Below are 26126 nucleotides of genomic sequence, written 5' to 3'. Positions count from 1 at the left end.
TTTATTTTACTTGTACATATCTATTCTATTTATTTTATTTTGTTAGTATGTTTGGTTTTGTTCTCTGTCTCCCCCTTTTAGACTGTGAGCCCACTGTTGGGTAGGGACTGTCTCTCTATGTTGCCAACTTGTACTTCCCAAGCGCTTAGTACAGTGCTCTGCAAACAGTAAGCGCTCAATAAATACGATTGATGATGATGATGAAGGACAGGTAAGTGAGCACTAAGGGAGACCGCGGGGCCCCGCAGACTGTAGGGGAGATGGGGGAGTGGCAGAGTTGGGTCCTGAACCCAACTCCGAGAACAATGGGGGCCAATGTCCCCCTGCCAGATCTGGCTTTGGGGTGAGGGGGCCCAGTATCTCCCCAGTGCCCCAGTTATGGGGAGTGGTACTCAATTTCCAGCCACAGAGGTTCAGCCCACAGTTGGTTTGGAATCCCAGCCTCATCCCGAGTCTCTGACCAAGGGCTGGAAAGACCCCCAAATCACACCCCTCCACCCTTTTAGCTCTGTTCCACCACTTGTCTCCTGTGTGACTTCGGGCAAGTCACTTCACTTCTCTGTGCCTCCGTTACCTCATCTGTAAAACGGGGATTGAGATTGTGAGCCCCATGTGGGACAGGAACCGTGTCCAACCCGATTTGTTTGTATAATAATGATGGCATTTGTTAAGCGCTTACTATGTGCAAAGCACTGTTCTGGGGAGGATACAAGGTGATCAGCTTGTCCCACGTGGGGCTCACAGTCTTCATCCCCATTTTACAGATGAGGTAACTGAGGCACAGAGAAGTTAAGTGACTTGCCCAAAGTCATGCAGCTGACAACTGGCGGAGCTGGGATTTGTATCTACCCCTGCACTGAGTACAGTGACTGGCACATAGTAAGCGCTTAACAAATACCATCGTTATTATTACCATTCCCTCCCCTAGCCCCATCCCACTTGCTTCTCCCCCTCCTGGCAGGCCTCCTGGCTTGAGTGAAGGCCTCTTCCCTTGCTCTCCCTCCAGCCCACCCCAACCCACCACCCAATCAACAGCAGGGACCGCACAGAGCTGCCACGGCCCTGATCCAGCGCTTAAAACAGTGCTTTGCACATAGTAAGCGCTTAATAAATGCCATTATCATTATCTCTTCTGTTTCACATGAAAACAGCAGTGCGGCTCAGTGGAAAGAGCACAGGCTTGGGAGTCAGAGGATGTGGGTTCTACTTGTCAGCTGTGTGACTTCGGGTAAGCCACTTCTCCATGCCTCTGTTACCTCATCTGTAAAATAGGGATTAAAACTGTGAGCTCCACGTGGGACCACCTGATTACTTTGTATCTACCCCAGTGCTTAAAATAGTGCTCGGCCCATAGTGAGCGCTTAACAAATGCCATCATTAGTATTATTATTATTAAAACTTTATTTTCTGTGTAAAAAAAAATCGGTAATAACAGATGTGTGCCCGGCTCTGGGGCTAGACTTCTGTGCAGATTCGAGAGCTGGGCCCGGACTCGGCCCCCGCCGTAGGGGGAATAGGGCCGGCCGCCTGGTCCCGCTCGGTCCAATGTCCCCTTGGACCTTCAGCATGGTCCCCGCCCAGGCCCCCCAGACTGTAGGGGAGATGGGGGAGTGGCAGTACCCACTCCTTCTGGATCTGGGGTAAATTGGAGAGCAGAGGCTGTGGAAAGCGCTAAGGGGGCTGGGGGTGCAGCATGCCGGCCTGGGCTCAGCCTCACACTGACAGTAGTGGAGAAGTGGGAGGGAGGAATCTGCCTTAGAGTGAGCCCAGGACACGGCCCTTCTTGAGCTGCAATAAATAAATCTCACTGCCTTCCCCTGTCCCCACCGGCGCATCGTGGATTGGGCTGGGGCCCCCCGTCGGGTCCCTGCCCCCCTGGACGGAGGACAAGCTCAGCTCGCCAGGCCGCCTGGGTCACTCCCCATGCCGCTGATTGTCAACGAGAAATTAGTAGGGGGGTAGGGGAGGGGCCGTTTCCATCTATCTCAGCCAACCCTGAAGGCGGGGAGCGCCGTCCAGTCCGGCTCCTGCGGAAGGTAGGGACCGCTGGTTGTGGGGAAGCCGGCCCCTTTGGGTTACAGGCCCCTGCCAGGGAGCGGGAAAGCCAACTGGGGTCTCCGACCTGGAAGCAGACTGGGCTAGCAGCATGGGCACCCTCCGTGGGGGGCCGAGGCACTTGGCCAGGGATGGAGGAAGGAGGCTGGGGGGTCTGGGAGATCTCAGCTCCCCTTTCCCGGGCGGCCAGGTGGTCAGGACCCCGGCTGAGCACAGTTCCCTCTTGCCCCCAGGGCCCTGATGGAGAGGAGCGTGTGTCAGTAGTAACTCTCCTTCCGGAATCGGAAGCGGGTCCTGGAGAGAGCCACTCGGGTCCCGCCCTGGGGCACCAGCTGTGGGTCGTCACTCTCGTCCTCTTCACCACCACGGTCCTCCTGGAGATAGGGGTGGGGGCAGGATGGTGACCAAAAGAAACCCCACCCCAGACTAACCCCGGCCAGGAAGCTGCCAGAGGTTCCTGAGATGTGCACGTCCCTGGTGGTCCTGGGGCGGGGGCTGATGGGGCCAGGGGTCGGGCGGTGGGAGGGAGCAGCCCGCGGCTGGCCTGGAGCAGTCTGGGCCCTGCAGACTTGTACTTCCCAAGCGCTTAGTCCAGTGCTCTGCACACAGTAAGTGCTCAATAAATACGATTGAATGAATGAATGAATGCAGAGCCAAGCCACTGGCCCGAGCCTCCGACCCTGGCCCGGCCCCAACCCTAGACTGACTCACCGGCTCACGGTTGTCCCGATGGTTGTCTAGCAGGTCTCTGGCCTTCTCCGGTCGGGGGCCGGTCTTGGGGGAGAGGGGAAAAGGGAGGAGTTACTGGGGCAGCCTCAGTGCAGAACCCCAGACCAAGACCCCCGAAGTTATATGGTACACCCTCAGCACCCCCTCGCTCCCCAGGGACTTGGATCAGACAGGCTCTTTCCGCCACCCCCCAGCCTGCCCATGACCCCCTGGGGATCCTCGGTGCCCCCCCACCGCAGTTACCTTGCCAGTCCTGCCCTCGAACTCAGGCCTCTCCAGTTCCGCCTCCTCAAACTCATCCTCCCCCTGGTTGTTGGGGTCCTGGGCGGGGCCCGGGTCCTCCGCTGGCACCCAGCTCGGGGAGGCGGGAGGCTGCCCGGCTGCCCTCTGGTAGGGTGGGGTGGAGGGCCTTCTTTTCCCCAGCCTCCACCCAAAGAGTCCAGCCCCGGCCCCCGAGCAGCTGCCAGCACCGCTGGGCCAGGTCCCCTTCTTCTTCCTCCCCTTCTCCCCGCTCCGTATCCCACTCCCGCCCCAGGATGCCCACCCAGATCTCAGGCTCGGTCCTGCTCACCAAGAGCTCTTGAGTGGCAGGATCCTTCTGCGGACGCACGTCCTCCTCTCTCTCGATCATCCCGGCATCTGAAAGGTGGAGACACCCCCACCCACTGTCACCGGTCACCCAGATGCTGACCGCTCCCCCCCCCCCGGGCCTGGGCATTGGCCTGACCCATGTTAAAGGCAGTGTTCAGGGAGGTCCAGAGATGCTGAGTGCTATTTCAGAGAAGCAGCGTGGCACAGTGGAAAGAGCCTGGGCTTGAGAGTCAGAGGTCATGAGTTCGAATCCCAGCTCTGCCACATGTCTGCTGTGTGACCTTTGGCAAGTCATTTAACTTCTGTGAGCCTCAGTTACCTCATCTGTAAAGTGGGGATTAAGACTGTGAGCCCCACATGATCACCTTGCATCCCCCCCAGCACTTAGAACAGTGCTTTGCACATAGTAAGCACTTAACAAATGCCGTAATAATAATAATAATGGTATTTGTTAAGCGCTTACTATGTGCAAAGCACTATTCTAAGCGCTCGGGAGATACAAGATGATCAGGTTGTCCCACGTGGGGCTCACAATTTTAATCGCCATTTTACAGATGAGGTAACTAAGGCCCAGAGAAGTGACTTGCCCAAGGTCACACAGCTGATGTGGCGGAGCCAGGATTAGAACCCATGACCTCTGACTCCTAAGCCCGTGCTCCTTCCACAGAGCCATCATCATTATTATTATTATTTCAGTTAACAGATCTCAGCAGGTCATAGGTTAAGCTTGCACCTCACCCCAGAAATCCTGTAGCCTTCAGCCCACCCCTCCCTCCAACAGAGAGATGAGACAAGCTGGAGGGAAGGGAGTTATTGGGGTGAAAATTATAGGTTCCTCCCTGGGTGAAAACCAACTGACGTGAGCTCTCACAAGGGGTGGGGCTATGGGATTTGATAATAATAATAATAATAATGTTGGTATTTGTTAAGCACTTACTTTGTGCCAAGCACTGTTCTAAGCGCTGGGGGGGATACAAGGTAATCAAGGTTGTCCCACGTGGGGCTCAGTCTTCATCCCCATTTTACAGATGAGGGAACTGAGGCCCAGAGAAGTGAAGTGACTTGCCCAGAGTCACACAGCTGACAAGCGGTGGAGGCGGCATTCGAACCCATGACCTCCGACTCCTGAGCCCAGCTCTAGCCACTGAGCCGCGCTTCAGAAGCAGCGTGACCTAGTGGAAAGATCATGAGCCTGGGAGTTGGAGAAATTGGGTTCCAATTCCGGCTCTCCCACTCGCCTAATGGGTGACCTTGGACAAGTTACTTAACTTCTCTGTACCTAAGTTTCCTCATCTCTAAAATGGGGGTAAAATACCCTGTCTTCCCCCTGCTTAGACTGTGAGCCACATGTGGATCAGGGACCGTTTCCAGCCCTGTATCTACCCCAGTGCCAAGACCAGTGGTTGACACAGAGAAAGTACTTCATCAATCGATGTTATTTAATACAATGGATGGATTGATTGATTGAGTGCTTATTGGGTCCAAAGCACTGTACTAGGGCTTGGGAGAGAGCCACAACAGAGTTGGTAGACATGGTCTCCGCCCACATCTCCTCCAGGAGGCCTTCCCAGATTAAGCCCTATTTTTCATCATCTCCCACTCCTTTCTTCATCACCCTCATTCCCTTTGCTTTCCCCCCACCCCCACCCCACAGCATATGTGTGTATATATATATATATATATATACATATGCATACATACATATATATATACACACATATATATATATTTTTTATTTATGTTGATGTCTGTATGCATGGCTCAGTGGAAAGATATACTTATCTTTATAAGATATACTTATATATACTTATATATATATATATATACATACATACACATACATATATATACACACATATATATATATCTGTCATTTTATTTATGTTGATGTCTATGCGTGGCTCAGTGGAAAGATGTACTTAACTTTATAAGATATACTTATATATATATACTTATATATATACATACATATACATACATACATATATATATATACGCATATATATATCTGTCATTTTATTTAGTTTATGTTGATGTCTGTTTATTTGTATGCGTGGCTCAGTGGAAAGAGCCCGGGCTTTGGAGTCAGAGGTCATGGGTTCAAATCCCGGCTCCACCAACTGTCAGCTGTGTGACTTTGGGTAAGTCACTTCACTTCTCTGGGCCTCAGTTCCCTCATCTGTAAAATGGGGGTGAAGACTGTGAGCCCCACGTGGGACAACCTGATCACCTTGTAACCTCCTCAGTGCTTAGAACAGTTCTTTGCACATAGTAAGCACTTAATAAATGCTATTATTATTATTATTATTACTGTCTGCCTCCCTACATCTAGACTGTGAGCTTGTTGCGGGCAGGAATTGCCTCTACTGCTGTACTGTAGTTTCTCAAGCACTTAGTACAGTGCTCTGTACACACAGTAAGCGCTCAATAAATACGATTGAATTAACCTGAATGAATGAACGTTCTCTGCCCACAACGAACTTACAGTCTTGAGGGGGATGCAGACATTAATATAAACGAATACATTACAGAGAGTAAGAGGTCGTGGGTTCAAATCCCGGTTCCGCCAATTGTGTGACTTTGGGCAAGTCACTTAACTTCTCAGTGCCTCAGGTACCTCATCTGTAACATGGGGATTAAGACTGTGAGCACCCCGTGGGACAACTTGATCACCTTGTAACCTCCCCAGAGCTTAGAACAGTGCTTTGCACATTGTAAGTGCTTAATAAATGCCATCATCATTATTATTATTCTTATAAGTGCTGTGGGAGGGGTAAGTTTGGGGCTTACTCTTTTCCCGTGCCCAGTTCTTGCCTATTACACCTACTTCCTACTTTCAAGTCAGTCAGTTAATCATATTTATTGAGCACTTACTGTGTGCAGAGCACTGTACTAAGCAATCGGGAGAGTACAATATAACAATGCACAGACACTTTCCCTGCCCATAATGAGCTTACCATTTAACAGGTGAGACAGACATCAGCAGAAATAAATTCATTCATTCAATCATATTTATTGAGCACTTACAGTGTGCAGAGCACTGTACTAAGCGCTTGGGAAGATATGGACATAAGTGCTTCTAGACTGTGAGCCCGTCGTGGGCAGGGATTGTCTCTGTTGCTGAATTGCACTTTCCAAGCGCTTAGTGCAGTGCTCTGCACACAGTGAGCATTAAATAAATGCGACCTCCTTTCCCTCCCCACAGCACCTGTATATATGTTTGTACAGGTTTATTACTCTATTTATTTTACTTGTACATATTTACTATTCTATTTAATTTGTTAATGATGTGCATCTAGCTTTACTTCTATTTATTCTGATGACTTGACACCTGTCCACATGCTTTGTTTTGTTGCCTGTCTCCCCCTTCCAGACTGTGAGCCCGTTGTTGGGTAGGGACAGTCTCTATATGTTGCCAACTTGTACTTCCCAAGCGCTTAGTACAGTGCTCTGCACACAGTAAGCACTCAATAAATATGATTGATTGAATGAATGAATGGACGAAAGTGCTGTAGGGCTGGGAGGGGAGATGAATAAAGGGAGGGATTGAGCAAGTCCCCGCAGTCTGAGCACGGGGCAGGGGAAGGTGGGGAGGGAGAGCCATCCTGCTTTTTCCAGTTACAGAAGCAGAACCGATACCTACCCATTTCCAACTCTTCCTCATCCGTTCCATCGTTGGGGTCTCCTCCCTGATTGACTGCTGGATGCACCACCTCCTTGTCCTGATTTGCTGCTGGCACGTTGCCATTCTGCCCGCCTTGCTCTTCTCCCATCTGGGCATTCACTTTGTTGACAATGTCCTGCCAGCTTTGTTGGGGGGGTCGGGGGGAAGGGATGGCATGGTGGGTCAGGAAGCCCAGGATATACAGCCTGGCGAATAGCTGGCTGACAGAGGGCTGGGTTGCCAGGATTGTAGAGATAATAATAAAAAATAATAATAATCGGGGAATTCGTTGGGCACTTACTATTGGCGAAACACTGTACTAAGTGCTGTAAGCTCCCTCTAGACTGTAAGTTCGTTGTGGGCAGGGGACATGTCTACCAGCTCAGTTATAGTGTACTCTCCCAAGCGCTTAGTACGGTGCTCTGCACATTAAATGCTCAATAGATACCGTTGATTGACTGGGGGAGTTCAAGATAATCAGCTTGGATGTACTCTCTGCCCCTCAAGGAGCTCACAGTCTCAAGAGAGGGAGAACAGGCATCGAATCCCCATTTTACAAACGAGGAAATTGAAGCCCAGAAAAGTTAAGTGATTTGCCCAAACTCACACAGCAGACAGAGGGCAGAGTCAGAATTAGAACCCAAGCCTTCTGACACCCAGACCTCTGTTCTTCCCACTGGGCCACACGGGGTTGTCCTGGTGGCTACTCCAGGAACCCTCATTTGGGAGAAACTGCAGTAGGAGGGATGCAGATTTGATTACAGGAAGCTCTTTCTGTCTGTGGTGAAGAGGAGAGGGAGAATCCCGGGCCTGGTGAGCAGAAAAGGCCAGGGAGACATCCCCCCCAGGTCCCCAGGGGAGGGGAGTGTGTATGGGTGTGCGTGGGGGGAGGAGGGGTCAGGAGAAGACTCTGTAAGGACAGGCAGCCCTGTACCGCTCTCTCCATCGCTCTCCCCATCCACGGCACTCACCTCTGCATCTGCACCGGTGGGGTCCTGGAGGCAGGGTGGACCGGGGGCTCCCTGCCCGGAGCAGGAGGCAGCGACGGGGGGGCCCCGGTCTCCCGGAGCCACGCCTCGGCCCCCCCCCTGCACCCGCTGGTCCGACTGGGAAAGGAAGGGGTGTGGGAAGGGGAGGGAGGGAGGGTGATGCAAGACCCCCAGAAGATCAGCACTGGCGCCTAAAATCCCCTTACCCTACTGCAACCTGGGGAATAGGGAACAAAGAGACAGGGAGATGAATGAAGGGCCACAGAGAAGGAAGGGGCCCCTGACCCCCATCCCACGGGTTGGGACCCCTGGTCTTGGTCCCGCCGCCCTGGGCAGGGGTGTGTGCAATAATAATAATGGATTTGTTAAGTGTCTACTATATGCCAGGCACTGTACTAAGCGCTGGGGTGGATACAAGCAAATGGGGTGGGGCACTGCCCCTGTCCTACATGGGGTTCACAGTCTCATTCCCAATTGTACAGGTGAGGTAACTGAGGCCCAGAGAATTGAAGCAACTTGTCCAAAGTCACACAGCAGACAAGTGGTGCCAACTTGTACTTCCCAAGCGCTTAGTACAGTGCTCTGCACACAGTAAGCGCTCAATAAATATGATTGAATGAATGAAGTGGTGGAGCCAGGATTAGGACCCATGACCTTCTGACCCACTATACCACCGTGCTGGAATCTGAGAACCCATCCCTTCTCCCTGTTGGGGTGAATAAAACCCCAGACCGTTGCCCTAGGGGATGGGTCAAGAAGGGGGCACGGGTTGGGAGGAGAGGGGGAGGGGGTCACAGCAAAGGAAGGGATTTCTGGCCCATCCCAAATCCAGTTCCCGATCGGGAATCAGGGAAAGAGAGCAAACAGGGAGGGAGGGGGCGGGCTGATACCAGGAGGCTGGTGGGTTGGGGGTTGGCGACCCTGGCGAGGTGGCTCACACGGCCCTGGCCGGGCTCCTGCAGGCGGGTGGGGACCCTGGCCGGAGCCACCGGGGCCTGGGCTTCACGGGGAATCCTGGCAGTGGAGATGATCACCTGGGGAAATGGAACATTGAAGTGGCCCGGGCACAGCCAGCAGTTTCCCTTCACCCCTCCGCCCCTCATCAATGGGCCGCCTGGGCCTCAGTCTCCCCAAGGCCACCAAGGCCTCACTCAATCGGGAACTAGGGAGCAAAGCTGAGAGTTCAGGCTTCTAACTCAGACATTTGAGTCACAGGTGCCCTGTTCCCCTGCCCCCCCACCCCCACCCACCAGAGACCCCAGGGCCCAGCCCACCGCTACCTTGGGGTGCTCCAGATGGGCCCGGCTGCCCCCCACTCTGGAGGTGGGCTCTTGGGGACCCGGCCCCAGGTCCTTGAAACTCGGCATTTTCTGCAGGGCCTCCTTGAGCTGCCTGAACTCCTCCACCTGGGCCTGGGGAATGGGCAGGGGGTGGGGCTGAGGGGCTGTTGAGACCCCCTCTCCGCCCCCTCATCCAGTCCCCCAGCCCCATCAGGGAACGTGTCTGTTTATTGTTCTCCCAAACGCTTAGTACACTGCTTTGCACACAGTAAGCACTCAATAAAAAAGATTGAATGGATCAGGGGTCCCTGTGGGGGGGGCAACTGGTGAGCCGAGGCTGGAATCAGTGGCATTTTCCACCAGGAAACCTCGTCCCAGCAGGGGCCCAGCATGGTGGCTCTGCATCCCGGGGTTGCCCCATACTACCACAGACAGGGTTCAGTCACCCTAGGAGGAAGATGAGGGAGGGAAGAGAGGAGGGCTGGGCCCCCCTGGCTAGCTGCCCCTGCAGACCGCACCTGGGCTCCAAGCAGCTGGGTGTGCACCTCCTGGTGAGCCTGGCGCAGGAGTCGGCTCTCTGCCCGCAGCTTAGACACCAAGTCTGGGGGACGACACGGGCCGCAGGGGCCAGTTCAGCTCCCAGGAAACCCCAAGGGGGACCTGCCTTGCAGAATCCTCCCCACAGGGTTAGGAAAGTCTCCTTCACTGGCTCCTCCTCTGCCTTTCACCCCCTAACCGGGGGCGTCCCTCAAGGTTCTGTATTGGGTCCCTTCTATTCTCCATCCTTAGGGGAGCTTGTTTGTTCCCACAGCTTCAATTACCATCTCTAACCAGATGACTCCCAAATCCACCTCGACTCCCAAATCCACCTCATTAGCCCCAACCTCTCTCCTTCACCCCAATCTTCTGACCTCCGGGCTATTTCTACAGGGACTGTGGTATTTGTTAAGTGCTTACTGTGTGCCAGGCACAGTTCTAAGCACTGGGGCAGATACAAGATAATCGGGTTGGACACAGCCCCTGCCCCGCATGGGGTTCACAATCTTAATCCCCATTTTACAGACAAGGAAACTGAGACCCAGAGAAGTGAAGTGACTTGTCCAAGGTCACACAGCAGACAAGTGGCGGAACCAGGATTAGAACCCAGATCCTTCCGACTCACAGGCCCATGCACTATCCACTGTCCTGACAGTGCTCTGCACACAGTAAGCGCTCAATAAATACGATTGATTGATTGACAGCGCCTCAAGTTCAATTTGTCCAGAACAGAATTCCTCATCTTCCCTCCCAAAATCCTCTCTTCCACCTAACTTTCCCATCACAATCAACACTACCACCATCCTCCGAACTTGCAGGCCTATAATTTGATATTATCCTTGATTCTTTCAGTCCCCATATTCAGTCTATTATTCTTCCTCTAGATTGTAAGCTCATTGAGGGCAGGGAACATGTCTGCTTGTTATTGTATTGTGCCCTCCCAAGAGCTTAGTCCAGTGCTCTGCACACAGTAAGCGCTCGATAAATACGATTGAATAAATGAATGCACTTCCAGAGTCTGCCCTTTCTTCTCCTTCCAAATGGCCACCACACTGGTTCAGGTCCTTGTCACAACTGGGTTTGACTACTGCCTCAGCCTCCTTACTGGTTGCTTGGCCTCCTGTCTCTCTCCACTTCAAAAATTAAAACATATATAAATTGGGGTTTTTATTAAGGGCTCACTATGTGCCAAGCACTGTGGTAGATAATCAGGTCCTGCAAGACTCTCACAGTCCAAGTAGGAGAGAGAACCGCTATTGAACCCCCATTGTGCAGACAAGAGAACTAAGGCACGGGAGAAGTGAAGTAACTTGCCCAAGGTCACCCAGCAGAGAAGTGGCAGAGCTGGGATTAGAATTTATTTATTTATTTATTTTACTTGTACATATTTATTCTATTTATTTTATTTGGTTTATATGTTTTGTTTTGTTGCCTGTCTCCCCCTTCTAGACTGTGAGGTGGGGATTGGAACTGTGAGCCCCCCGTGGGACAACCTGATCCCCAGTGCTTGGAGCAGTGCTTTGCACATAGTAAGCGCTTAACAAATACCATCATTATTATTATTATTATACGGGGGCAGGTGGGCATGCCGAGGGCAAAGAACGGGCCCCAGCCAGGGAGGGCCAGAATAAGCCCTCCTTTCCTCTTCTCCCATTCACTCCGCATCGCCCTGACTCGCTCCTTTTATTCATCCCCCGTCCGCCCCCAGCAGCCCCACAGCACGCTTGGAACAGTGCTTTGCACATGGTAAGCGCTTAACAAATGCCATTGTTATTATTATTATTATGTCATTATCTCTGTTCATGTCTGTCTTCCCCTCTGGACTGTAAGCTTCTTACTGTTAAGCTTCTAGACTGTGAGCCCACTGTTGGGTAGGGACCGTCTCTATATGTTGCCAACTTGTACTTCCCAAGCGCTCAGTACAGTGCTCTGCACACAGTAAGCGCTCAATAAATACGATTGAATGAATGAATGAATGAATGTGAGCCCGCTGTTGGGTAGGGACTGTCTCTATATGTTGCCAACTTGTACTTCCCAAGGGCTTAGTACAGTGCTCTGTACACAGTAAGCGCTCAATACGATTGAATGAATGAATGAATGAATGTGAGCCCGCTGTTGGGTAGGGACCATCTCTATATGTTGCCAACTTGTACTTCCCAAGCGCTTAGTACAGTGCTCTGCACACAGTAAGCGCTCAATAAATACGATTGAATGAATGAATGAACCTAGGTCCTCAGATTCCCACAAGGACTTCCACAGGGCCAAGCTGCTTCTCTGACTCCAGGCCATACTTCACTCTACTGCCTGGATCATTTTTCTAATGACATCATTCTGCCCACATTTCCTCACTCCTCGAAACCTCCAGTGGGTTGCCCACCCATCTCGGCAAGAGACAGAAGCCCCTGACCGTTGGCTTTACGTCAGTCACCTCTCTCCTTCCTATTTATCCACTCTCTTGCCCCACTACTCCCCAGCTCACACTTGTCCCTCTTCAGGCAAACTACCCTCACGCCTCAGTCTTGTCTTGCCACTGATCTCTCGCTCCCATCTTCCCCCTTCACATCCAACAGATCATGCTCTCACCCTTTTCAAGTTTTCTAAAAAAATCACATCTCTCCCAAAGGGCCTTCCCCGATACCCATCGATCTCCCTGCCTTGACCCAACTGACATTTGGTCCTCCTGGGCCACCTAAGCGCTTAAGTACTCGAAAACTCCCTGTAACACTTATTTCCACATCTTCATACTCTACTACTTCCTCCTACTTGTAATTTATTTGATCGTCTGTCTCTTCTGGCAGACTGTAAGCTCCTTGAGAGGAGGGACTGTGTCCTCTAATGCTATCGTACTGTATTATCAGAGAAGCAGCATGGCTCAGTGGAAAGAGCCCGGGCTTGGGAGTCGGAGGTCATGGGCTCTAATCCCAGATCCGTCACTTGTCTGTTGTGTGACTTTGGGCAAGTCACTTCACTTCTCTGTGACTCAGTTCCCTCATCTGGAAAATGGGGATAAAGACTGTGAGCCCCCCGTGGGACAACCTGATCACCTTGTATCCCCCCAGCGCTTAGAACAGTGCTTCACATACAGTAAGAGCTTAACAAATACCACTATTATTATTATTCTCTGTGCCTCAGTTCCCTGGAAAATGGGGATGAAGACTGTTAGCCCCCCGTGGGACAACCTGATCACCTTGTATCCCCCCAGTGCTTAGAACAGTGCTTGACACGTAGTAAGTGCTTAACAAATACCATCATTATTATTATTATCCCAAGGGCTGAGTAGTGTTCTGCATTGATATGCCTTCCCCCTTCTAGATCGTAAGCCCGGTGTGGGCAGGGATTGTCTCTATTGCTGAATTGTACTTTCCAAGCGCTTGGTACAGTGCTCTGTGCACGGTAGGAGCTCAATAAATACGATGGAATGAATGAAGTAGATGCTGAGTCACTTTTATTGCTCCCTGTCTCACAAGCCCCTAACCTTGCTATTACCTTAGATTCATCTCTCATTCATCCCACATACTCAATCTGTTACCAAATCCTGTCAGCCCAACCTTCACAACATCACTAAAATCCGCCCCTTCCTCTCCATCCAAACTGCTACCTGTTAAACCGAGCACTTATCCTATCCCGCCTCCATTACTGCATCAGCCTCCTTGCTGACCTCCCTGCCTCCTGTTTCTCCCCACTCCAGTCCAGACTTCACTCTGCTTCCGGATCATTTTTCTACAAAACCGTTCGGTCCACATTTCCCTACTCCTCAGGAATCTCCAGTGGTTGCGCATCCACCTCCGCATCAAACAGAAACTCCTTACCATCGGCTCTAAAGCCCTCAATCACCTTGCCTGCTCCCACCTCACCTGAGTACTCTCTACACACTTCGTTCCCCTCTTCCGCATCCTGCCTCTGGCTTGGAACTCCCTCTCCCTACACAGCCGGCAATCACTCTCCCACTCTTCAAACCTTTATTGAAAGTACATCTCCTCCAGGAGGCCTTCCCCAACTAAGCCCACCTTTCCTCTTCTCCCAAACCCTTCTGTAACAGCCTCGCACAAGAATTTGCACTCTTTATTCACCCCTCCTTCAACCCCACAGCATTTATAAATGTACCGGTCATTTACTTATTTATATTAATGACCACCTCCCTCTCTAAACTATGAACTCACCGTGGACAGGGACTGTATCTACCAACTCTGTTATACTGCACGTCCCAAGCGCTTGGTGGAGTGCTCTGCACGTGGTAATCACCCAATAAATACGGATGACTGATTGACTGACTGAAGGTAGGGCTGTCTGGGGGAAAGATCTGGCACTCTGGGCGGACGGATGGAGGAGGCGGAGGTGGCTCAGCTTGTGGGGTCAGGAAGGGTTGACCGGGCCGGAGGGGGACGGGAGGAATCTGACCCTGCAGGCCGGCGACCTCGCTGTCCCGGTCCCGCTGCAGCTGGGCCAGCTGCTGGCCGTGGCTCTCCAACGTCCGGCGCTGCTCCAGCTTCAGTCCGTTGTGCTGCCCTTGCAGCTCCCGCAGCTGCTTCTTCACGTCCTCGTGCTGGTTCTGGGGTAGCGTGGGGTCACGGGGGAGGGAGGCGGAAGGGTGGGGAGCAGGGGGGAGGGCAGCGCCTCGGCTCCCCCAGCCTGCCCGGCCCCCACAAGGAAGGAAACCCTGGTTCCTGCCCTCCCCCAGGCCAGCTGAGGTCAGGGACAGGACACCCCCCACCCCTTCCTCCCCTCTCCTAGGGCCTCCTGGCTCCGTCAGCTGGGGCTCTGGCCAAACACCACCCCCCAGCCACCAATGCCCCTTTGAGTCGAGTCAGTGACCCAGACAGGGCCCTCCGTGTTGTCATGGTGACTGCCCACTCGGTCTTCCACTCAGCGGGCTGCTGGCAGGGCCAAGGAAGCAGAGGGCCAGATGGGCACTGTGCCCACCCATCCCACCCCCACCCCATGAGACCCCAACCCTCAGAATGCCCCAAAGGGATCAGGACTGACTCCCCCCTACCCCTTCCCGGGGGAAACAGACCCACAGCCCCTGCCCTTCCCCCCACCCGCTGCTCCCCCTGGCTTCTCCTGGCCCCCAGTCCCTTCCTGCTCTCCGCAGGGGCTGGAGGAAGGAGATGGGAACAGAGGAAGAAGCAGTCCCAGATCCCATAGAGGCAAAAAAAAAAACTTTTCTATAATCAGTAGTTGGTTTGCTAGGCACGAGCAAGTCAGGGCGCTCCCTCTGCCTCTGCCCGCCTCAAGCAGGCCCCTTTCACAACAGTGGGTGGCAGGGAGGGAACCCAGGAGTTCCACCCTGGCTGATGTGCCCCGGAGACCCCTCACCTTGAGGATCTTGTGCTGGGAGCTGAGGGCTCCGTAACGGTTCATGGCATCTTGCTGCAGCCCCCATGGCAAAGAGGGGAAGGGAAGAAAAAAGAGAGGGTAGATCTATCAGACATCGTATACGAGTCCACGAGGCGTAACGCACCAACACCCATCGGACAGACCGCCTGCCCCCGGGCCCTCTCCACTCCTCAGATCCCCCAGCCTCAATCCCCATGGCCCCAGCGACAGCTCTGGGGGGCTCAGAGGGCTCAGGGATCTGCTTAAGCTTGGGTCACTCCTGGACACCCCCCAACTTCCTTCAGAGTTAGGGGTGCACCTCTCCCTTGCAGTTAGGGGACTAACTCTGTCTGTTGGGGGACAGCAGGGCCTGGTGGAAAGAGAAAGTGAAAAGTTGAGAAATCTAAGATTTAGGGTCACATCTCCTCCATGAGGCCTTCCCCAATTAAGCCCTCGTTTCCTAGCTCTGACTTTTGAGCATCTGGTATTCACCCCACCCTCAGCCTCAGGGCACTTCTGTACTTATCTCTAAATAATGCAGTATAAATTACTTATTTATATTAATGCCCGTCTCCTCCCTCGACTGAAAACTCAATGTGGGCAGGGAACGTGTCTGCCAAACCTGTAGTAAGAGTTTAGTACGGTGTTCTGTACTAAAGCAGCGTGGCTCAGTGGAAAGAGCCCGGGCTTTGGAGTCAGAGGTCATGGGTTCAAATCCCAGCTCCGCCACTTGTCAGCTGTGTGACTTTGGGCAAGTCTCTTAACTTCTCCGGGCCTCAGTCACCTCATCTGTAAAATGGGGATGAAGGCTGTGAGCCCCACGTGGGACAACCTGATCACTTTGTAACCTCCCCAGCGCTTAGAACAGTGCTTTGCACATAGTAAGCGCTTAATAAATGCCATTATTATTATTCTGTAATCATTCAATCAATCATATTTCTTGAGCCCTTACAACGTGCACAGCACTGTACTAAGCCCTGGGGAGAGTACACATACAGTAAGTGCTCAATAAATACAACTCAACGACTTAGCAGATATGTTCCACACACACAGTAAGCGCTTAATAAGAGTTTAGTATGGTGTTCTGTAATCATTCAATCAATCATATTTCTTGAGCCCTTAAAATGTGCAGAGCACTGTACTAAGCACTTGGGAGAGTACACACACAGTAAGTGCTCAATAAATACGATTGAATGAATTAGCAGAGACGTTCCACGCACACAGTAAGCGCTTAATAAATACCATTGATTGATCTGGGTTCTAATCCCATTTCTGGACCGCCAGGTGACCTTGGACAAGGGATTTTACCTCTCTGGATCTCTAAATCATCTGTAAAATGGAGGTAAGATCCTCGATCTCTCTATCTCTTGAATTGTGAGCCCTGTGCTGTGTCCACTATCACCGTCCTGTATTTACCTAAGGGTTCAGCATGATATTCAGCACACAGTAAGTTAAAGCACACAGTAAGTGCTTAATAAATATCATAATTGTTATTATTCTGTTCTATTCCATTCACTCCCCTTGTGGGCAGAGTTTTGTGTCATCTTCTTAAAAAGTACTCTCCCAAGCTCTTCGTAAAGTGCTCTGTATGCAGTAAGACCATCAATTAATTCAATTGATTGAACCAGGCTATATCCACTAACTCTCCCCTCTTTCATTCATTCAATCGAACTTATTGAGGACTTACTGTGTGCATAGCACTGCACTGAGCGCTTGGGAGAGTCCAATATAACAATAAAACGGACACTCTCCCTGCCCACAACGAGCTTCATCTCTGACTCTCCCTCCAGCTCTCTCTTGCCAACTACTTTGGTGGCCCACCTACTCACTGTGCCACCTCCTTTTATCTCTGGCCTCTGATCCCTTGCTCACTTCCTCCAAATGGAACCTCTTTCCCTTTCATTCATTCATTCAATTGTATTTATTGACCGTTTACTGTGTGCAGAGCACTGTACTAAGCACTTGGGAGAGTACAATTGAACAATAAACAGATTCATCCCCTGTCCAGAACGATCTTACAGTCTCACAGGGGAGACAGACATTTTTAAACCTCTTCAAGACGAGCACACGGCCTAGTGGAAAGGGCACAGGACTGGAAGTCAGAGGACTTGGATTCTAATTCCGGTTCTGCTGGGTGACCACTGGCAAGTCATTTAACTTCTCTGTGCCTCAGTTACCCCATCTGTAAAATGGGGATTAAGACCGTGAACCCCAGGTGGGACATGGAATGTGTCCAAACTGATTTTCTAGCATCTACCCCAGCGTTTAGTACAGTGCCCGGCACACAGTAAGAACATAACACACACCATTTTTAAAAAAATACAACAAAACCCCACCAGACAACAGCCCTCCCCATCTTCACAGCCTTTCAGAAATCCCACCTCCTCCCCGAGGCCTTTCCAGATTCATTTTTCTTCACTGTATGTCACAGTTCATTCATTCAATTGTATTTACTGAACACTTACTGTGTGCAGAGCATTGTACTAAGCACTTGTTCTGCACCACCTCTGTGCTGATGGGCTCAAAGCTACCCAAGGTCACTCCCGAATCTAGCAGACTTCCTTCCTCTACTATTTCAGCAGTTATTCATCCACACATCCAATGTCTTCTTCATCAACCCCCAGATCTCCAGTTTGCCCAAGTTATTCACCTTGTAATATGCTACCTGGCATCTCTCCACGATTATGCTAAAGCCATCAGAAATGCCATTCTGGGGCAGACGCGGGCTCTGTCCAACTCAAGGCTCTGACTCTGAAAGTCCCACCAAAAGAGGCGTGGGAGAATAGTGGGAAAGTTGCTGCCTTCCTTATCCCTGTCCTTATGGATGCGACATCCTGGCCTTCCCCTGTAGACAGTAAACTCCTTGTGAGCAGGGATTATATCTACCATCTGTATTATATTGTACTTTCCCAAGCACTTAGTACAGTGCTCTGCACACAATAAGTGCTCAAAAAAAAAACCATCGATTAAGTCTTTCTCTTATTTGTAATTTATTTTGCACCTGTCTCCGCCAACTAGATCAAAAGCTCCCTGAGGGCAGGGGTCATGTCTTCATTGTACTGTACTCTTCCAAGAGCAGTTCTCTGCACATAGCAGGCATTCAATCAGTTCTATTGATTGACTCAGCATGGGACCATCTAACAACCTCGACTCTCCACCCTCCATCAATGACTCCCCGCAACCCACGCCAGCCCACGACACACGTGTCCATCCTCATATAAGAGACCAATCCCAGAGGTCCCAGGGGAAAGCCCACGGCGCCAGGACTCCATCCATAATTCTTTCCATCCCCCTGGGGAGTGAGGTTGGGCTGGTCAGGGCTGGGACATGAGACTTGATTTTTTGGCCTGGGCAGGACTCTCCACATTGGGCCTCCAGAGGTTAGAAGTCCCTTCTCTACTTGCCACATTTAAATTTCCCTCCCCATCCCCTGGTTCCCCAGAAACCTTAGATGCCCCCCCCCCCCCAAAGGCTCTGTCTCCTCCCACACCCCCACCCCTGGACCCCCGTACTTAATCCCAAACCCCACCCACCTTCTCCTTGTTGAGAGCTTCCTGGGCCTCCAGCTTGTACACCAGGAAATCTGGTGTCAGGATGAGCCAGTTAGTTATAAAGTTTCCACTACCCTTAGTTCCCTCAGCCCAGCACCGCCCCCGCCACCACCCCTAACCCACCCAGCTCAGCCCCATTCAGCCCAGCCCTCTTATCTCTGACAGGAACACTGGACATGTTTAAAGGAACTGTTTGCTTGTCTGCCTGGACACCCATCCTCGTGGTTATGGATGGACTATCCAACCCCCCTGACTCTTCCCTTTCTCCATCCCTCACTGTCCCCCCCTTCTCCATCCCTGACTCTTCCCTCTTACTCCATCCCTGACTCCCCTCACAGTGACCCAGCATGGACCATCCAACACCCCTGACTCTCCCGAATCCATCCCTGACTCTCCCTGAAGTGGACCCAGCACAGGCCATCTAATACTCCTGACTCTCCCTCCAGTGACGAAGCTTGGACTACCCCTGTGTCTCTCTGCAGGGACCAGCATAGACCACCTTACACCCCTGACTCTCCACAGCACCCCAACACAGACCATCCAACATCCCTGATTTCCCCCCCACCATCCCCCAACTCCAGTAACCCGGCATGTTTGCTTGTCTGTGGCTCTGCCCAAGCCCTCTGGATCTGCTGGCACTTTTCTGCCTGTAGCTCTGTTGATCTGTGCCCAACGGGCCCGGCCTCAGTATCTCCTGGGGGTTTCGGCCCAGGGAGCCACCTCCACTACCCAGGACCCCATCTCTCACACCCAGGGGCTCAGGAGTGTGGAGTTTGGGGGCTTATTTCAGGAGCCCCCCCATTCCAACCCCGCCCACTGCCCCACTGACCTTCCTTGGTCTTCTTGTGGTCCCCACGCTCTTTCTGCAGGGAGCGTTCCAGCCGGGACCGGTGCTCATAAACCACTGTGGACTCCGGGGGACAGACTGTCAGTGTTAGCTAGGGATGTGGGTTGGTGGGGGTGGGGGTCACAGGCCGCTGAGACCCCTGAAGGAGGGGCAGGGACTGGGTTGAAGGAGCCGAGCCCTAAGCTGGAGGGAATGAGGGGTGGGCGTGGACAAGCAAACCCATTTCCCAGATGGAGAAACTAAGGGGCAGGGAAGGAACTTTCCCTTCCTGGACAACCCCAGGCCCCTTCCCCTCTGGCCGAGAGCTGGACAGGGAACACAGAAGGGTGAGCTGAGGGGACTCCGACGCCACCTCCACCCCGGGAACAGAGAGGGCAGACCCTCAGATCACCCTCCCTGTGCCAGACCCCCATGGCAGGACTTGGGAAAGTCCCCACTGGGCTGGAAAAATGAGGACGATGCATATTTGAACTTAGTCGGGGGAAGGAGGAGCCGCTGCCAACACAAGCGCCCCTGCCAACACAAACACACACATTCCATGCCCGGTCACCCATGTCCTGCTCCCTGACCCCAACTGGCATGGCTCGGAGGACAGCCAGAGAGCTGGGGGGTCCCAGCTCTGGAAGCTGAGCGTGGGAAGGATGGGGTCAGGGGAAAGGCAGGAAGAGGAGGGTGGCAGGGAGGAAACAGACTTCACTGACTTCCAACTTGGTCGATGTCCCAGCTGGAAGCCGGGAGCCCTCCCGACCACAGACCAGATGGAGGATCTGGGCTCTTCCCCCAGACAAGCTCCATGTAGGCAGGGAACAGGTCTATCTGTTCTGTTACACTGTACTCTCCCAAGCACTTAATACAGTGATCTGCACACAGTAAACAATAAATATGACTGAATGAATGGGGAGGCGGGACTGAATAGGGTGGCCCTTATTTAGGCACAGGTTCATGGGAGGGTGTCCCACACCCACAGCCCCCAAATGACCTGCCCCATCCATCCCACAGAGGGCCAAGGGAACCTGGCCATAACCTAAGCTTGCAGACTGCATTTGCCTGCGGCAAGCTAGGAAATGGGCTAGTGCTCCCCTCCTACCTAGGGAAGGAATCAATGGTCTGAGAGTATGGCAACACAGAGTTGGCCAAAACAGGGGGCCCGTGACCCCCTCTCCCCCGCCCCCTTCTATGGACCTAACTGGAGCCCTGTAAGTGGGGGAAAGTTGGTTGGAGAAGCAGGACAAACTGGGGGCCAGGCGCGAGAACCCCTCAGGGCTCCCCGAATGAAACTGGCTGAGGACTGGGGAGGCTGGTGGGTTGCCAGGGCCGGGGGCCAGCTGGTCCCCCAGACAAGTTCCTTTTCAGAAAGCAGAACAACACGTCCGGTCCGAGGAAGGGCCTGCCAAGAATCTGGGACGAGACTGCGGCGTTTCCCTGCACACAGATTGGGTCTGTAGACCAGCCCCGCTGTCTCCTTGTTGGACCCCAGCCTAGAGTCCCAGATGGCCCAGCGACGCTACCCAAGACCCCCAGCCCCCAGACAAACCCCACCCGCTCCCTCCAGCCCAAAGCCCCAGTGAGACTTGGGTGTGTCAATGAACCCCACTTATGCACATGAGCACACACAAACACACATCAGTCATATGCAGCGTGGCTCAGTGGAAAGAGCCTGGGCTTTGGAGTCAGAGGTCAAGGGTTCAAATCCCGGCTCCGCCACTCGTCAGCTGTGTGACTTTGGGCAAGTCACTTAACTACTCTGGGCCTCAGTTCCCTCATCTGTAAAATGGGGATTAAGACTGTGAACCCCCCGCGGGACAACCTGGTCACCTTGCAACCTCCCCAGTGCTTAGAACAGTGCTTTGCACATAGTAAGCGCTTAATACATGCCATCATTATTATTATTATACAGAATGTGGGGAGAAGGAGGGCTCTTTCTAGCTCCGCAAGTAGTCCCCCTTCTCTAAGAAACAGAAGTTGTCCAGGCTGGGCTCAGAAGGATTTGCTATCCTAGGGATGAGGGTGCAGGGCAAGAGAATGGGGGGGCTCCTCCCACACGCCTAGACACATATATGGACAGTGACTAGGCGTGAAGACAAATAAGCCAGAATCCCAACTGTTTAGGGGAAGGAAAATTCACTGATCATCCCAAATAACCCTAGGGCCCCTTCCCACATCTCTTGAGCCCACCTACTCCTCTGAGTGAGGGGTAGGTTGAGGGGGGGGGGGGGCTCTGGTCTGCCCATTCAGAGTGGGGGGAGCGGGGTAAGGAGCTGGGACACCTGGGCCCTCCTGGGGTCGCTGTCCCTCTCCAGCCCCCCAGCCTCAGTTTCCCCCACTGTGAAACAGATGGGAAGGGAAAGCCTCACCCTGCTGCCTCCTGGGGGGCTGGAGCTGTCTTGTGCCCCCTCCCTCCGCGGACTAGGGGCCGATGGGCGGGGGGAGGGGGATGGAGCAAACAGGCATAATCACAGCCCTGCCCGCTGGCCACGGGCACCCCTTCTTTCCTGTCCCCCAAATTTGGTCCTCCCTCCCCCAGTCTTGGAAGGGGCAGAGGAGAGGAAATGAAAGTTAAAACCCGAACCAGCTGGTCATCCTTCACCTGTGACCACAGGTGACCCAGGCCCCCGAGACGGGGGGCTCCCTGGGGTCGGCCACCCCAACTGGGAGGGGAGGTGCAGGTGACCTCTCCCCTCCCGGTCACCAACATCCCGAGATATTGGGCCTCGCCCCCCCGGGGGCCACCAGATCCTAGTCGAATTGGGCAGGGAAATCGGATTGGGGTGGAGGGCACAGAGGGGAGTGGGGGGCCGCCCATCACAGGGAGGGCTCAACCGGTGGATAAGGGGCTCGGGTCAAAGGGGACCCCTCTCCCCGGCCCATCCCTCCAGCCCTGGGCCGCCTCTGGGAGTTCCTGCAACCAGTGTGTGTCTTCTGGGTGGGAAGCTGGGGAAGGGGCATCAAAGAGAAGCAGTGTGGCTCAGTGGAAAGAGCCCGGTCTTGGGAGTCAGGGGTCGTGGGTTCTAATCCCGGCTCCGCCACTTGTCAGCTGGGCGACTTGGGGCAAGTCACTTCACCGGGCCTCTGTTCCCTCATCTGGAAAATGGGGGTGAAGACCGTGAGCCCCTCATGGGACAACCTGATGATCTTGTATTAGAGAAGCAGCGGGGCTCGGGAGTCAGCGGGCACGGGTTCAAATCCCGGCTCCGCCAATTGTCAGCTGTGTGACTTTGGGCAAGTCACTTCACTTCTCTGGGCCTCAGTTCCCTCATCTGTAAAATGGGGATTAAGACTGGGAGCCCCCGGTGGGACAACCTGATCAACTTGTAATCTCCCCAGCGCTTAGAACAGTGCTTTGCACATAGTAAGCACTTAATAAATGCCATCATTATTATTATTAAAATGGGGATTAAGACTGTGAGCCCCCCGTGGGACAACCTGATCACTTTGTAATCTCCCCAGCGTTTAGAACAGTGTGAGTGCTTAATAAAAGCCATCATTATTATTATTATTATTAAAATGGGGATTAAGACCGTGAGCCCCCCGTGGGACAACCTGATCACCTTGTAATCTCCCCAGCGCTTAGAACAGTGTGAGCGCTTAATAACTGCCATCATTATTATTATTAAAATGGGGACTTAGAACAGTGCTTTACACATAGTAAGTGCTTAATAAATGCCATCATTATTATTATTAAAATAGGGATTAAGACTGTGAGCCCCCCGTGGGGCAACCTGATCACCCCGTAATCTCCCCAGCGCTTAGAATAGTGTGAGCGTTTAATAATTGCCATTATTATTATTATTAAAATGGGGATTAAGACTGTGAGCTCCGGTGGGACAACCTGATCACCTTGTAATCTCCCCAGCGTTTAGAACAGTGTGAGCACTTAATAAATACCATTATTATTAAAATGGGGATTAAGACTGTGAGCCCTCCGTGGGACAACCTGATCACCTTGTAATCTCCCCAGCGCTTAGAACAGTGCTTTGCACATAGTACGCGCTGCCCCCCGTGGGCCAACCTGATCACCTTGTAATCTCCCCAGCGCTTAGAACAGTGTGAGCGCTTAATACATGCCATCATTATTATTATTATTATTCTTATCCCCACCCCACCCCCACCCCCCCGGCGCTTACAACAGTGTTTGGCACATAGTAAGCGCTTAACAAATGCCATCACTAGTTAAAGGAGCGGCCCGGTGGGCCCCACGTCGTGGGGGGCGGGGGGTCCCCTCACCTTGCAGCTGCGCCGCCATGGCCTCCTGCTGCCCCCGGGCCAGGCTGGCTTGGCCCTCGGCGGCCCGGGCCCTCCGCTGCAGGTGGTCGTACAGCAGCCCCGCGCCCACCAGGCCCAAGGCCGCCGACAACAGGAACCCGCTCTGCAGCAGCCCCTTCTGTCGCCGGGGCCAGCCCCCCGAACCCATCGCCCCCGGGCCAACTTGGGCCTCGCCGGACGCCTGGCTCCTCGCTCTGTCTGTCTGTCTGCCTGCCTGACCAACTTGGGCCTCGCCGGACGCCTGGGTCCTCTGTCTGTCTGTCTGTCTGTCGGACCTACCTGGGCCTAGCCGGACGCCTGGGTCCTCTGTCTGTCTGTCTGTCTGTCGGACCAACTTGGGCCTCGCTGGACGCCTGGCTCCTCTGTCTGTCTGTCTGTCTGTCTGTCGGACCAACTTGGGCCTCGCCGGACGCCTGGGTCCTCTCTCTGTCTGTCTGCCGGTCTGTCTGTCGGACCAATTTGTGCCTCGCCGGACGCCTGGGTCCTCTGTCTGTCTGTCTGTCTGTCTGAGGGTCTCGCCGGACGCCTGGGTCCTCTCTCTGTCTGTCTGTCTGACCAATTTGTGCCTCACCGGACGCCTGGGTCCTCTCTCTGTCTGTCTGTCTGTCTGTCGGACCAATCTGTGCCTCACCGGACGCCCGGGTCCTCTCTCTGTCTGTCTGTCTGTCGGACCAACTTGGGCCTCGCCGGACGCCTGGGTCCTCTCTCTGTCTCTCTCTCTCTGTCTGACCAACTTGGGCCTCGCTGAACGCCTGGGTCCTCTCTCTGTCTGTCTGTCTGTCTGTCGGACCAACTTGGGCCTCGCTGGATGCCTGGATCCTCTCTCTGTCTCTGTCTGTCTGTCTGTCGGACCAACTTGGGCCTCGCCGGACGCCTGGGTCCTCTGTCTGTCTGTCTGTCTGTCGGTCTGTCAGACCTACCTGGGCCTCGCCGGACGCCCAGGTCCTCTGTCTGTCTGTCTGTCTGTGTCGGACCAACCTGGGCCTCGCCGGACGCCTGGGTCCTCTCTCTGTCTGTCTGTCTGTCGGACCAACTTGGGCCTCGCCGGACGCCTGGGTCCTCTGTCTGTCTGTCAGACCTACCTGGGCCTCGCCGGACGCCCGGGTCCTCTGTCTGTCTGTCTGTCTGTGTCGGACCAACCTGGGCCTCGCCGGACGCCTGGGTCCTCTCTCTGTCTGTCTGTCTGTCAGACCCACATGGGCCTCGCCGGACGCCCGGGTCCTCTCTCTGTCTGTCTGTCTGTCGGACCAACTTGGGCCTCGCCGGACGCCTGGGTCCTCTCTCTGCCTGCCTGTCTGTCTATCTGTCTGTCGTTCAGTCGGTCGGTCTGTGTGTCGGGGGGCGGGCCCAGGCCCGGAGCTGGACAAAGGGGAGGGGGCGGGGAAGGAGGAGGGGCTCCGCAGACACACACACACACACACACCCACACCCTTACACTCCCGGCCCGGGGAGTGCTCTCCCACGTGTGCCCTCCTGCACACTCATTCATTCATTCGATCGTATTTACCGAGCGCTTACTGTGTGCAGAGCACTGGGAAGTCCAGTTGGCAACATCGAGAGACGGTCCCTACCCAACGGCAGGCTCACAGTCTGGAAGGGGGAGGCAGACAACAAAACAAAACGTATTAACAAAATAAAATAGTAAATATGTACAAGTAAAATAGAGTAATACAAGTAAAATAGAGTATGTACAAGTAAAATAGAGTAATAAATCTGTATACATATATACAGGTGCTGTGGGGAGGGGAAGCAGGTAGGGCGGGAGGGATGGGGAGGAGGAGAGGAAGAAGGGAGCTCAGCCTGGGAAGGCCTCCTGGAGGAGGTGAGCTCTCAGTAGGGCTTTGACCTGATCACCTTGTATCCTCCCCAGCGCTTAGAACAGTGCTTTGCACATAGTAAGCGCTTAACAAATACCATCACTATTATTCATGTGCATGATTTTGCCCACGTGCTCTCCCATGTGCATCCTCACTGTCTTCTTCCCCTCCCACTCCCCTTAGCGACCCCCCCTCTTCCCAGCCCCCTGGACCGAGCCAGTGGGGACACTAAGCCTAGTGGATAGAGCCCGGGCCTGGGAGACAGAAGGTCATGGGTTCTAATCCCGGCTCCACCACTTGTCTGCTGGGTGACCTTGGGCAAGTCACTTCACTTCTCTGGGCCTCAGTTACCTCATATGTAAAATGGGGGTTAAGACTGTAAATATGTCCTGTATGTATGTTTGTACATATTTATTACTCTATTTATTTATTTATTTATTTTACTTGTGCATATCTATTCTTTTTATTTTATTTTGTTAGTATGTTT

At 53.3% G+C, this 26126-nt stretch overlaps 1 protein-coding gene across 1 annotated transcript; it reads right to left on the bottom strand.

Annotated features, from left to right (window-relative positions):
* Nucleotides 1-1501: 1501 nt before the first annotated feature.
* LOC119928156 (Golgi integral membrane protein 4-like) lies at nucleotides 1502-25116 on the bottom strand. Its single transcript, XM_038746138.1, is given in 18 exon segments — nucleotides 1502-2429; nucleotides 2767-2829; nucleotides 3028-3171; nucleotides 3356-3423; nucleotides 7019-7182; nucleotides 8011-8126; nucleotides 8128-8145; nucleotides 8919-9062; nucleotides 9309-9440; nucleotides 9827-9909; nucleotides 14244-14394; nucleotides 15162-15215; nucleotides 18695-18744; nucleotides 19542-19616; nucleotides 23784-24022; nucleotides 24183-24259; nucleotides 24489-24742; nucleotides 24905-25116. Coding segments are annotated over 15 exon segments (1566 nt in total). The 5' UTR covers nucleotides 23971-24022; nucleotides 24183-24259; nucleotides 24489-24742; nucleotides 24905-25116; the 3' UTR covers nucleotides 1502-2312.
* Between the last annotated feature and the right edge of the window lie 1010 nt (nucleotides 25117-26126).

This window comes from Tachyglossus aculeatus, chromosome 5 (assembly GCF_015852505.1).
Source record: "Tachyglossus aculeatus isolate mTacAcu1 chromosome 5, mTacAcu1.pri, whole genome shotgun sequence".
Classification (NCBI taxonomy): Eukaryota; Metazoa; Chordata; class Mammalia; order Monotremata; family Tachyglossidae; genus Tachyglossus; species Tachyglossus aculeatus.
This window is presented reverse-complemented; position numbering and strand designations above follow the sequence as displayed.